This window comes from Pseudophryne corroboree, chromosome 9 (assembly GCF_028390025.1).
Source record: "Pseudophryne corroboree isolate aPseCor3 chromosome 9, aPseCor3.hap2, whole genome shotgun sequence".
In the NCBI taxonomy this organism is placed as follows: Eukaryota; Metazoa; Chordata; class Amphibia; order Anura; family Myobatrachidae; genus Pseudophryne; species Pseudophryne corroboree.
The window spans coordinates 206,861,132-206,874,689 of NC_086452.1; the positions used below are offsets into that span (position 1 = coordinate 206,861,132).

Genomic DNA, 13,558 nt, shown 5'->3' on the forward strand with positions numbered 1-13,558 from the left:
ATACCCGAGCTCCTTTCTCGCCATTGGTTCCTGCAAATCCAGGGAAACCTGTAGATCCCTAATAAAATACAAAGATGACATAAATTAAATAGGGAAAGAGCAATGTATGCTACATACTGGACAAATGACAGTGGCTTCATTTACTTCAGGTCTAAGGCTGTATAAGCATCAATTACTGTACACTGACTGATTCCTGCTCGCTCCTCCATAGGCAGTAAGCCGAAATCAGCCTTGACACACATCTGGAAAACCGTATTAGTGACAGCTCCCAGATAATGAAATCTCAAGAGAAGATATAGTAATTATTGGAGATGGGGTGACTTCGTATATACTGCCACCTCAGTGTGTATATGCCTTCCATACATCATATACACAGAGAAATTTTATAACCCAAACAAAAATGTTATAACGGTCAGAGATGGATATGTTGTGCACCACCTACTGTCCAGAAGAGTTACTGCAAGAACGGTTCTCTCAGAGTGGGTACAGCTCAGTTGGTGTTACGTGGACATTAAATTTAGCTAAAGTCTTATCTATACTTGCAGATGATCTGACCTGCATATTTAATTTCATTTCTTACCAGAAGTGTTCAGATCCGGAAAGCATAGAAAAGATCAAAATATTTCATCAAACCAGCTGTAAGTCAGCAAAATCAATTAAGGTTTCATCTGTCCTGTCTCACATAATGATACTCCAGGAAACTCATTAAAACAAAGAGAAGCTTTTAATCTCAAGTCAAACCCAGCTCTCTACACCTCATGTATACCGGGCTGCAAAATGCCCATTAAGAGACTGCCATGTTTCATCAATCATTTTATTTATATTTTGTAAATGTTTTCCTGTTTTTTCATGATCAGGAAAATGTATGTATTACATTTACAATGTACCAGTGGCAATTACATATTTCATCCTCTGAATTAGATGTGGATTTTGCTTTACAAAAAGAAAGAAGGAACATATATATTAGGCATGAAATGTAAAATGTTCACGAGATATGGAATTTATAATCAGGCAACTTTAAGAATCATAATATGATTCTGCTTATGTTGATACATTCTATTTAACTTTGACTTAACTAGTTCGAAGGGTAATCTTAAGCAATGATGTTCCATCATTACTTGATAGGACATGAACACTTGTATATGTAAGTATTGTGACTGACCTTCTGGTAGAAACTATTTCTTAATTCACTACGCTATGTATAGCACGTTCATCGTATGTATGGCAAAGTAAACTTTACTTTCACCAAGATGGTTAATAATAATTAGAACTGTGTGTGGACCCCCGTGTTTTGGTTTGGGTTCTAATTTCTCATTGTGTTTTGGGTTTGGCAAAACCATCCTCAAGTGTTTTGGTTTGGATTCGGATTTCAGTTCAGTTTAAAGTAGATAAAAAATTTGATGATCATTGACATAAATCGATAAAAATTTATAAAAACAGCTAAAATCATGTAATTTTTGCAACTGAAACCCCGAAATTCGCATTTAAAATCCGAATTCCAAACCACGGGATCACCAACATCTGAAATGAGACTCGGTTCGGTTCAGCTCCAAAAAAATTAAGGTGCATTTGAATATTTGGAGAACCAAACTGCACATCTCTAATAATAATAATAATAATAATAATAATAATAATAATAATAATATCTAAATAACAGCATAAAGAACCAGTTTGCATTTAGGAGTAAAACCTTAAAATGTTAATACTGTATGGCTAAAATATTACATTATTGTCTAGGAAAAAAGCTTGCTGAATATTCCCCACATTTTTATTTGCAAAAGGTATCAAAGGTCAATAAGAAGATGGATAAAAAGGTAAATGAATAAGTACATGCTGATTGAGCACATCTCAGGGATGTATAAGTACAGTAGTCTGTGACACACCAGTAAATGATAATTAAGTGTGACAAGTGCACTTATATTCTCAATCAAAATCCACAGTACAGGGCTCTGATTCCAATGACCGATATGGCATAACATGTAGAAACAGGAGTATACTTTACCCAACTCATAGTCATTCTTACAATAACTGAAACAGTAATCTCAGCTTTAGGGACAAAGAGGAAAGCAGCAGACTCGTAAGAACAAGAAGCTTTGTTCTCAAGTAAGAACATGATTGCGAAGCAGCAGAAAGGATTCAGCATGTTGTTTTATGTAAAACACAAGCATCTGGAGTAACCCTCCTGATGCACAGATCTGTTTGTTCAACAGCAAAACAGCAGAACGACTTTGATCTCAGGATGTGGCAGAAAATCTCTCTAGACTATTGAAGAACAAACACAGACTGGAAACCAATCGATGTGACAGTCATGGTGAAATGAAGCAGATTTGCCGCCAGTCAGATGGTTGTACAAACACAAAAAGACCAAATTGGCACATTTGCGACTTGATGTCACTTAATTCTGCTGAGAAATAGAACATTTATAAAGGAACCTTTGCACTTCACTGCAGGAATTTTTTATTGTGAGCTGCAGTCAAGGAGAGGGGTTGGATAACTGTAACAATGGTCAATGAAACAAGATAGTGGGTTTAACTTTTTACAGATTGTTACTAAAATTGTAAAAAAAAATCATTAAAAAATATGACTGCATTATCACCTAAGTAACTGTGGAATCATCTCATTCTGGCATTTTGTCACCATTTCGGCACATTTACCTCCCCATTATTTTCTATAAATATCAATTATTTTGTTGCAAAGAAATATCTGTAAATGGGAGTTTAAGGACAATACATTTTGACCAACTGACTGCATCTATAAACTTATAGTGTATAACGATAGCAATGGCATGTGATAAAAGTGATATCATTTTTGCAGCGGACTAGCTGGAATATGCCAACTTCAGGATATCCACAAATAAGAAAAAGAGGATCGACCAGTGGAAAAAAGACTCCACTCTAGTGAAGAATTACAGGTACTGTACATGTAAAATTATTCTCAGCATTCAGTGACCTATTAAATGCAGACACTGTACTTGCTGTGGATGGAAATGCATGATATACTGAAGGTGCTACATTTCTTACCTTTGGACCCTGTCGGCCTGGGTATCCGGGCAATCCTGGGACACCAAGCTTGCCCTGAAATACAAACACAGCAACAATGATTAGAAGGACAAAGACATCATATATTTTACTGTAGAGCATGTGTCAAGAAGGTTCTTTCTTTTTACACACTTTTAATATAGAAATGTCTTCTTGTCTTTTAGGAAATGGGTGCAATTTAAGATAGGGCAATAGGTCTATTTCTCACTTTGCCCTATACCTCAAACGGTTACCCACTGCTGGGAATAAGTCCACCATGTATTTGCATGGGGAATGACAAATAAATAGTACAAAGGAACTGCAGACTAAAGGATAACTATCATACACCGATTTAGAAATCCAAAGCTATTTTATGTTATTTTGATTCCTACAGGTTTAGGGCCTGTAATTGTATTCCTTCTTTAAAGTGGTGGTACCTGTTCCACCCTAAGACCTGTTGTGTTACTGAAACACAGTGTCTAAGAGCATTAAAAAAAAGACTTTACAAAGACACATTTACTTGCCTTTTCTCCTGCTAGACCAGAGGGACCAGAATCTCCTGATGGACCAGCTCTACCCTTTGGACCTTCAGGACCGTCTTCTCCTCTTGGACCTAATGGTCCAAATTCCCCCTGGAAAAGGAAAACACAGTAACAATAAACAGTAGATATATACTTATTAAAAAATGGACATTCACCTACAAATGGACAAGCATCTGCAAGGACGTCAATATGCTGCATCTTTCTACATACATACTGTATAAGAGATTTGCACATTATCTAAGGTCTTCAATAGTGAAAAAGTGAAACATAGAGCTCAAACTTACTTAGTATATTACTTATATTTCTGCTGCCATAAGAAGTGATTTTATAGCAGTACAACTTAAGTACAAACAATATTACTTTTGTGTCTCATGATGTCATTACAACAGATTGTATAGCTCTGGGAGTTTTCAGAAAAAAATATATTATGTGATGTTTCTGACAATGTAATTATGAGGGATTTTACAGCAGTGAAAGGTTTACGTATTTTATTGCATTTCAAATGAAAGTAGCATTTGGCACAAGCTCGTGGTACAGTATGAGAAAAGACAGGTAACAGAAATCTGTGAAGGCTTGTACAATTTTATACATCTCTGCAGTGCATGCAGCATATGGTATGATTTTGATACAATGCTAAATTTAATATCTGTTAACTAACAGAATCTGCAATGAAATTATGTAAAGCACGCTAAATGAATTGACACTGCAATGTAAATTTCATATAAACGTGTTTTTAGAAATCAATGAGAAATGTTTTAAAATTGCACAATATTGCAGATTAGGATATTCTCAGCAATTCACAACAAGTAATATGTAATGTAACGCATTTTAGTATCAGTAAGGACTGCAAAATGTATCAAAGAAATGTCATGGCAACACTAACGCGATGAAACATTTAATCAGAATATAAATACTAACCCTGTCTCCTTTTAATCCCATGTCACCCTTAAATCCTGGGAATCCATCTTCTCCCTAAAATGTAACCAAATCATGATCAATTATACTCAATTATACTTTGATACATGGTAAATCAGAATAATGGCATCAATAATTATCAAGTGACGTTTTAACTAAAACCAAATCCATAAATACTAAATGCAACAGACATAACTGTACACAGTACCTTACAATGGGGGTTATGTTGCATTGATACAGCAGATAAGTTACAGTTGCATCCATCTTTACCATTTTTTGCTGACTCCTAGTCCTAGAGACATTATTAAAATCATGAATGCGCTTGGTGTTTTTTTGCAGCTGCCCAGAATTCCCAACCACATGCTTGAATCATAATGATCCATCTGTCCTTTGTGGAACTGCTGCCTGCCGCCATTCATTTTTTATTTATTATTTATTTATTTTAGTTTTGCTACCAGTTAAGTCCCTTGTGTATGTCAGGCATGACCTAGTAGAGCAATCTAGTCACAGACAGGAACTACTACCGAGTCAGTTCTTTACACCATGGAGATATGTTTTTTGCCTTTTTAATGACTGTTAAGAATAATTTGTTACTTCCAGGGCTGATCAGGTCAGCCCCAACCTGTATATCTGGCCCTGATTGATCTGGTACACTTCCTGGACTCCAGAATCACTTTATTACAAATTACTCCCTCCTGCAGTCGATACCTGGTACAGAGCAGTGCATTGCTCCAATACTCAGCAACTATGTTAGCTGAGCTTAGGAATGACCATCAAGCTTAGGGTTTGTCACCAATGGTCAACGTTCTTTTGCCATCGATGGCAGAGAGCCCTGCAGTGATTTTTTTTATTTCTCCCCAGGTGCCGGGGGAACAGTGCTTAGCTCATGCCCCCTTCTGTTCCTTGTCTGCCACCTCTTGAGTCTAGCCTCCAGCCCCTGCACTGATAGCAATAAATAGTGGAAACAGTTAATGCTTTCCTGTTGATGTTTTCTTACCATCAATGTAAACAATGGCACCATTGATGTAGACCAGTGGTTCTCAAACTCGGTCCTCAGGACCCCACAAGGTTCACGTTTTCCATGTCACCCGGCATCTGCACTGTGTATCACCAACTGTCACATTTTAAAAATCTACAGGTGACCTGCAAAACATGGACTGTGTGGGGTCCTGAGGACCGAGTTTGAGAACCTGTGATGTAGACAATCAATGGTAGATGCATTGATGGGTATCCCAAGCTGTACTCCTTCAATCAGGGCTCAGCATACAATCCTCAGTCATGTTACAGAGGCTGAGTATCAAAGGAGTGTGTGCTGAGCCCCATGTGGAGGAGCTCAAGACATAAAGAGTATATACTGTCCCAATTGCTTTTGTCATTTGGAGAAACAATGAGGAGGGGGATAGAGGGGGTGAATAATAGTGGAGAAAGAAGGAGTAGACACAAAGACAATAGGGGAGGAATGAAGGGAAGTATGAAAGAGAAGAAAAAAATAGAAGTAGGATGAAGAAGGAGGTAGATAAAGAATTTGACGGATGGGAGAGGAGGAGGAGAATGAAAAAGGATAGTGAAGTTAGAGGGCTATGTAGAAGATGAAGGAGGAGATGGAATGAAGGAGGAGAGAGGAAGAAGGATGAAGTGAATGAAAGAGGAGGAAGAACACAGAGACAGTGAAAAACTGGGCCTTTGTAAGTGCCTTCCATGGCATAAATGGTGCAACCTATCGGGTGATCTTTTGTTGTAGAGAGAAGAAGAAGGCATGACATGCGTTGAAGCAGAGGGAATAGGTGGTTGAATTCAGGTATCTTGGACAGGTACTGTAAGTGCATATATAAACCACTTCCAGGAGTATATTCCGTGCGTCCTCCCATGGTGGAAGGTGTGGTAGAAACTTTTGTAAAATGCAGCCTAACCACATGCTGGGTATGTGACCATGTACTAGTTTCTGCATTATACAGCCATCACTTGCGTTGCTTTACATTGCGCTGTACTTAACAGATGCTCTCTGCATTGTATTGTAGTCATTAGTATACCCTCTGTATTTTATATTGGTCACTAGAATGCTCTCTATAACGTATATCAGTTGCTAGGATACTCTCTATATTGTATGGCGGTAACTAGGATGACCTGTGTTTTGTATACTGGTCAATAGGATGCTCTTTGTATTATATATCAGTTACTGGGATGCTCTCTGTATTGTATATCTATCAATATTACTGGGCAAATAATTAAACAAAAATGTATAAAGTGTCTACTTGTTCATAGTTTCAATACATTCCTGTTATTTTCCCTTGAGCATGCACTGTTCAGTGTCCTGTCTACTGTATATTGGTATACTGTAATTACTTCCCACTAATATGACTGATACCATTTTATACTCAGTCTCTTGTGTATATTATAGTCAACAAACTAACATCATTTCACCTCTCATCTGTCCTGATTCTGTTAAATAGTCCTTAGCTAGAAGCTTGATTAACAGTTCGGAGGAATTTGCCACCCTGCACTTTCCTTAAATGCTGGACAAACCAACTAGGGGTGTGTATCATGAAAGTACAGTAATGTAACTATTTGACTACAATTACATTTCTGTTGCAGGTGTATTGCAACAACAAAGTTTCTATTTTGCTTTGTTCTAAAAACAAGCATTTGTTCCTGAGAATAGATGGCGAAGTTGTCAGGAGAATAATGTAAGTGAACCTAGGTCAGCAGAGTATGTCATCTACGTTTGTCAGTCTAACACGCTTCATGGCTAGAAGGATGCCTCTTACACTACCTGTACTCCGTGACTTGGTCTTGTGTCTGTTTATCTAATGAAACACTGCAGAATACATGCTAATGAATTATTTTCTTTCATCTCTCAGCACTTATTAGCTGGTATGACTGTTTTTATGTGGAGGATGTTTTCAGTCCACATCTGCTGTGAAAGGTGATCTTACGATGATTTGTAGACATAAGATATATCTCAGAGTGCTATGATAAAGTGCTGCTAATGGGCTGGGTTTATAATTGGATGTCCCAGATAATAATGCAGCTAAAAGAGTAAGTCCTTGCTTGTGCTACCTAGAACAGATATAACACTAATAAAGAGAGGAAGCAGTGGCAGGATTATGGTGTGTTTGTTCACATCTAATGACCACTTGTAGATGGATCAGTACAGTAGTACACGAAACACCTGCCAGCGGCACAGAACACATCTCTGGATTAAGTGTTATTAGCTCAGCTAACAAAAAAGAGCTCTGCAGTTTGTCTTGAATTACGGATGTGAAGTGCAAAAAGCCCCAAATTCCTCCAATCCCTGTGTAATCAGTAGTCAGTGAAAGTCCTCAAATAATAACAAAATATTCTCAAGAGTGCTGACCAGAGCCGACAAAATCCTCTCACTGCTCAAATGTACTTAATTACTGATGCATAACAGAACTCGCTGAATCATAGCTGTAAAAATGGAATGATGGATACATGTAACATATTCTGATTACTTATCATTAAATTATATAAATCTAAATGCTTCTGCAGCCCTTAAGATCCTGCTCGCATTTATGTGATATATATTCATACTTTCATGATGATATCTTGCCCAGTTATTTATATACCTTTAGTCAAGGAGTATATTTATGAGGAAAATGTAGTTATGTGTGACAGGTTTTATAGGATTGTATCCCACATAATATCATTTTACCAGAACATATATTGGTTCTTCAATGTGGATGACTGTTACTTTAGTCCAGAGAACAAGACTAAGCAGAGAGAGCTTCTACATGTACACCAAAGCCTAAATCAAGGCTAAATTATGTTTATAATCTATCTGGAATCATAAGTGATCAAATCCTACTTTCAAATGGATGTGTCTTAAAACAAGTGAGTAAGAGTTCAGATGGCCTATTAGATAAAGCTGCCTGGGTCCAGAAAGTATGACTCTTCACCAGTCAGTTTATTATTTGGACTAATAGTAAGCAGAGAATGTATTAACCTCAGACAAAATATCATTTATTTCTCAACACCTGCAATATTCACAAAGCTCTGTTCTACTATGCAGTATAAAAATCTTTTCTTATAGATTATGAATGCTCTCAGTAGTGAAACTCAACTAGCAGACCACCCCCATACCTTTAAAATCCTTTCTTATAGTTCCTATAGGTAATTGTACAGTGAAATTTAGTCCCCTAATTGTGAATTGAGTAAAAATGTACCAAAAACACACCTAGTGTAGTGAATGTGAAACTGCAGGGTTGTCATACGTTGATGGTCAGGACCAAATCAAATTATTTGAAGGTCAATTTGACCTACAAATCATATATGCCGGAGAGCATGTGCACTACCGCATAACTTAACCTAAGGATGACAGGCACAATTTACTTAAATTAATATCTTTCTGTATTTCCCAATAAGAAACTTTTGGCCTAGCGGTGCTGTGAACATAATGCTGATACGCTAGGGTTCCGTGATTGAAAAATGTATGGGAACCACTAACCAAGTGGAAAAATCTTCACCTGAATAGCACTGTACTGATTGTACTGCACCTCTCACGTAGAACTGGTAAATAGAGTGACCATCTTTCCCAGTAATACTATCATTTCCATTTAGGTTTTTACTATCCTCTAGAGAGAACATCATCGATACAGAAGTAACACAATTTACACAATAATAATGCACAATTATTATTACATCTGCACACTCATGCGATAACACAATTCACAGCTGAAAATACTATAATGCATATATATATTATATGTACCTTTTCTCCTTTTCCTCCCTTCAAACCCCGAACACCGTCAGCTCCCTAAATGATGAAGAATGAAATGTATTGAGCAATGGCAAAATAAATTAATTAAACCATGTTAACGTAACACCTAGACATAATTACCCTCGTAATATGGTTTATCTAAATTTCCACTATCCTCTCAATTTATTTTAATGGATATAGTTCTCTGCTTCAGTTGTGTCTAAGGCATAGCTCACTGCATTGAGGTGCAAACTGAGATGTCAGCAAAAGCGATTAGTTCAATAATTCATTTGATTTTGTGTGATTCTGGTAGATTCAAACTCTGAACTTGTAGTAAGTAGCTCAATATTAAAGTCTTAACGAGGGCAGTACAAATATTGATTACCTGAAACAATAAAACACTTTCGTGCAATAACTGTAATTCTATTACACAATTAAGCAACAATAGGCTGAAATCTAACTTCCTTATTGCTATTTAGTGTATTGTGTATGTATTTTTATCCTCTCTGATGCGTGAAATAATACATCTGAATCACTTTTTTATTATAAGGAACTCAAATGTTGTCTTATATTGTAAAATTATAAAAGGGGTATTTGAAAAGAATATCGATTTATCACTTTACATGACTCTCAGAAGTGCGAAGATTCAATCTCATATTAAATACCCAATTGAACAATTTCAAGATAACAAAACATTTTGCCTAATAGGGCAAAATGTTTCACAGAAAGAAATGTCAAAATCATTCTTATCTGTGTTCTAGATTACTTTTCTTAAACCTTTGGAACATTAGACAAAAATAATACCATACAGCAGGCATGTCCAAACTGCGGCCCTCCAGCTGTTGAGAAACTACACATCCCAGCATGCCTTGAAACAGCTTTAGCATTCTCTGACAGCAAAACTGTGTCAGGGCATGCTGGGATATGTAGTTTCACAACAGCTGGAGGGCCGCAGTTTGGACATGCCTGCCATACAGCATACATGTAAAGCAAATGTCAAGACAGGAAATGTAAATGATTACATTGGCCGGGATGTAATGAAGCCCGAGTTCAGCGGCCGTGCAGGATGCCGGCCGAACTTAGACTTTGCTTTAAAGGGGCAATATTTTCAAGCATGGTTTAGCCTTGTACAAGATTGCCCCTTTAAATAAAGTCCGAGTTAGCATCCTGCGTGGTTGCCGAACTCGGACGTCATTACATCACACCCTTTGTGTTATTGTCAGGAATGATGCATTTTAAGTTGGCAATATAAGATCTAGCAAATGAGGAGCGTAATGAATTCAAATGGGGTAATATATAATGCATGGAATCAACACTGTTTATTTGTATGGTGTCACAGACTCTGTAGTGCCTAACATGGTTGTACAGATTGGACGTACATGAAGCAATAAACACAGGACAAAAGAGATGGCCAGACATGAGACATACAGTAGAGGACACTGGCCATCCATGTTCTAGAGGGAGGGGACATGAGAGACCATAAGAGCAAAAGGGGTGCTACTTTTACAGTCTAGGCAATAGGAAGAGTAGGTAGAGGCTAACTTTTTATAGCTAATATGTAGAGGTTAAGTTATTGTTTTAATAAACACATCTGGCAAATGTGTTGCAACTATTTAGTACAATATTTAGTAAATGTTATTTGAAATAAATTGGAATGTAAACTGAATAGTAGAATATCGATACTATTACAGCTGAAGAAGCATACTAAAGTCATGGTAATTTTATGGGTCACAGGGTAGGCAGGGCATAAACGTGACTTTTGAACTTGGTGCTTGGCAGACACTAAAAATGCCATCTTAGATTGACAGCGATCACAGGGCACATTTACGTATATTACAAATAGTCATATAAGCATGTTGTGCACAGCGGCATATTAGATGCAAATTTATATACTGGGTCTTATCCAGTGGCGTAACTAGAAATTTTTCTCCCCCAAGCCAAAAAATTCTTCGGCGCCCCCCCCCCCCCCCCCTCCTTCATGCTACATAATTGGGAGCAAGAAAGGGATAAATCTGCGCGCGCCGAAGGCGCGCGCGGCAAAATAAGGGGTGTGGTTTCGTTGGAATGGGCGTGGTTTTGCATAAAGGGGCGTGGCATTGTAGGAAAAGACTACCTTATACCCCAGTTCTGCAACCTGCACGCCCATACGTTGGCCACCACAGGAAAGAAAAATAATCCTGATTCATGCCCCTTACATTATTTGTCATTTTTCCTCATTATAGTAATGCCCAGTATACATTATGCCACATACTGCAATGCCCTTAGACATTATTCCACACACAATAATGCACGACACAATATGCACACACTGTAATGCCCCCGACACATTATGCCACACACCGTAATGCCCGTGACACATTATGCCACACACCGTAATGCCTGTGACACATTATGACAGGAATCGCAATGCCCGTTATACATTATGCTACACACTGCAATGCCCCTGATACATTATAGCACATACAATGTCTGTGACACATTATGACACACACCGCAATGTCCGTGATACATTATACCACAATGCCTGTGATATAGTATACCATACACCGTAATGCCTGTGACACATACCGCAATGCCCTGCCCGTTACACCCTATGCCACACATTGCAATGCCCGTTATGTATTATGCCACACTGCAATGACCCTGAGACATTATACCACATACCACAATGCCCGTGATATAGTATACCACACACCGTAATGCCTGACACATTATGACACACACCGCAATGTCCGTGATACATTATGCCACACACTGCAATGACCCTGAGACATTATACCACATATCACAATGCCCGCGATATAGTATACCATACACCGTAATGCCTGTGACACATTATGACACACACCGCAATGTCCGTGATACATTATGCCACACATCGTAATGCCCATTACACATTAAGTCCTACAGTAAGGCTTCTAATTACTTTTCAATTACCTGCTCGTTGTCAGGGGTTTCATTCACTGGGTGTCATGCTCGATGCCAGGGGTTTCATGCTCTTGGTTCCATGCACGGTGCCAGGGGTTTTCATGCTCAGGGTGTCATGCTCGTTGCCAGGGGTTTCATGCACTGGGTGTCATGCTCGTTGCCAGGTGTTTCATGCACTGTGTGTCATGCTCGTTGCCAGGTGTTTCATGCACTGTGTGTCATGCTCGTTGCTAGGGCTGTGCTCCCAGTGCCACATATGTCCCCAGTGCCAGATATTCCCCCACGGTGCCAGGTACTCACATGCCCCAGTGCCAAATATAGCCCCCCCCCATGTGCCAGGTACACATATACCCCCCCAGTGCCACATATGCCCCCAGTGCCAGATATTCCCCCCCAGTGCCACATATGCCCCCAGTGCCAGATATGCCCCCAGTGCCAGATATTCCCCCCCAGTGCCAAATATGCCCCCAGTGCCATATATTCCCCCCCAGTGCCAAATATGCCTCCAGTGCCAGATATGCCCCCCCCCCAGTGCCATATATGCCCCCAGTGCCAGATATCCCCCCCCACCAGTGCCATATATGCCCCCGGTGCCAGATATTCCCCCCCTCCAGTGCCATATATGCCCCTAGTGCCAGATATTCCCCCCCAGTGCCATATATGCCCCCAGTGCCAGATATCCCCCCCCTGCCAGATATTCCCCCCCAGTGCCATATATGCCCCCAGTGCCAGATAATGCCCCAGTGCCAGATATCCCCCCCCTGCCAGTTATTCCCCCCCAGTGTCATATATGCCCCCAGTGCCAGATAATGCCCCAGTGCCAGGTATCCCCCCCTGCCAGTTATTCCCCCCCAGTGTCATATATGCCCCCAGTGCCAGATAATGCCCCAGTGCCAGATATCCCCCCCCTGCCAGATATTCCCCCTCAGTGCCATATATGCCCCCAGTGCCAGATAATGCCCCAGTTCCAGATATCCCCCCCCTGCCAGTTATTTCCCCCCAGTGCCAGATAATGCCCCAGTGCCAGATATCCCCCCCCTGCCAGTTATTCCCCCTAGTGCCAGACATCCACCCCCCACCCGCCAGATATTCCCCCCCAGTGCCAGATAATGCCCCAGTGCCAGATATCCCCCCCCCAGTGCCATATATGCCCCCAGTGCCAGACAATGCCCCAGTGCCAGATATCCCTCCCCTGCCAGTTATTCCCCCCAGTGCCAGATATTCCCCCCAGTGCCAGATATCATCCCCCCCCCCGCCGCCGCCGCCGCTTTTTGGAGGGACACGGAGGGTACAGCCTCTCCTGTGTCCCTCCTGCTGCATCATCTCCGGCGGCCGCGGGTCTAATAGGGGGAAGTGCCGGTTCGTGAGCCAATTAGAGCTCACGGACGGCACTTCTCCCTATCAGACCCGCGGCCGCCGGAGATGATGCAGCAGGAGGG

General features: G+C 40.1%; 1 protein-coding gene across 5 annotated transcripts in view; it reads right to left on the reverse strand.

Moving 5' to 3' along the window:
* Window positions 1–13,558, reverse strand: part of COL11A1 (collagen type XI alpha 1 chain) — a 257,732-nt gene that overhangs the window by 92,247 nt on the left and 151,927 nt on the right. For all 5 annotated transcript variants that reach the window (XM_063940097.1, XM_063940094.1, XM_063940098.1 and 2 more), the window contains 5 exons: window positions 9,204–9,248; window positions 4,478–4,531; window positions 3,542–3,649; window positions 3,021–3,074; window positions 5–58 (listed from right to left, as the gene is read on the reverse strand). In XM_063940097.1, coding sequence (XP_063796167.1) covers window positions 5–58; window positions 3,021–3,074; window positions 3,542–3,649; window positions 4,478–4,531; window positions 9,204–9,248 — 315 coding nt within the window. The remainder of the gene's footprint in view (window positions 1–4; window positions 59–3,020; window positions 3,075–3,541; window positions 3,650–4,477; window positions 4,532–9,203; window positions 9,249–13,558) is intronic.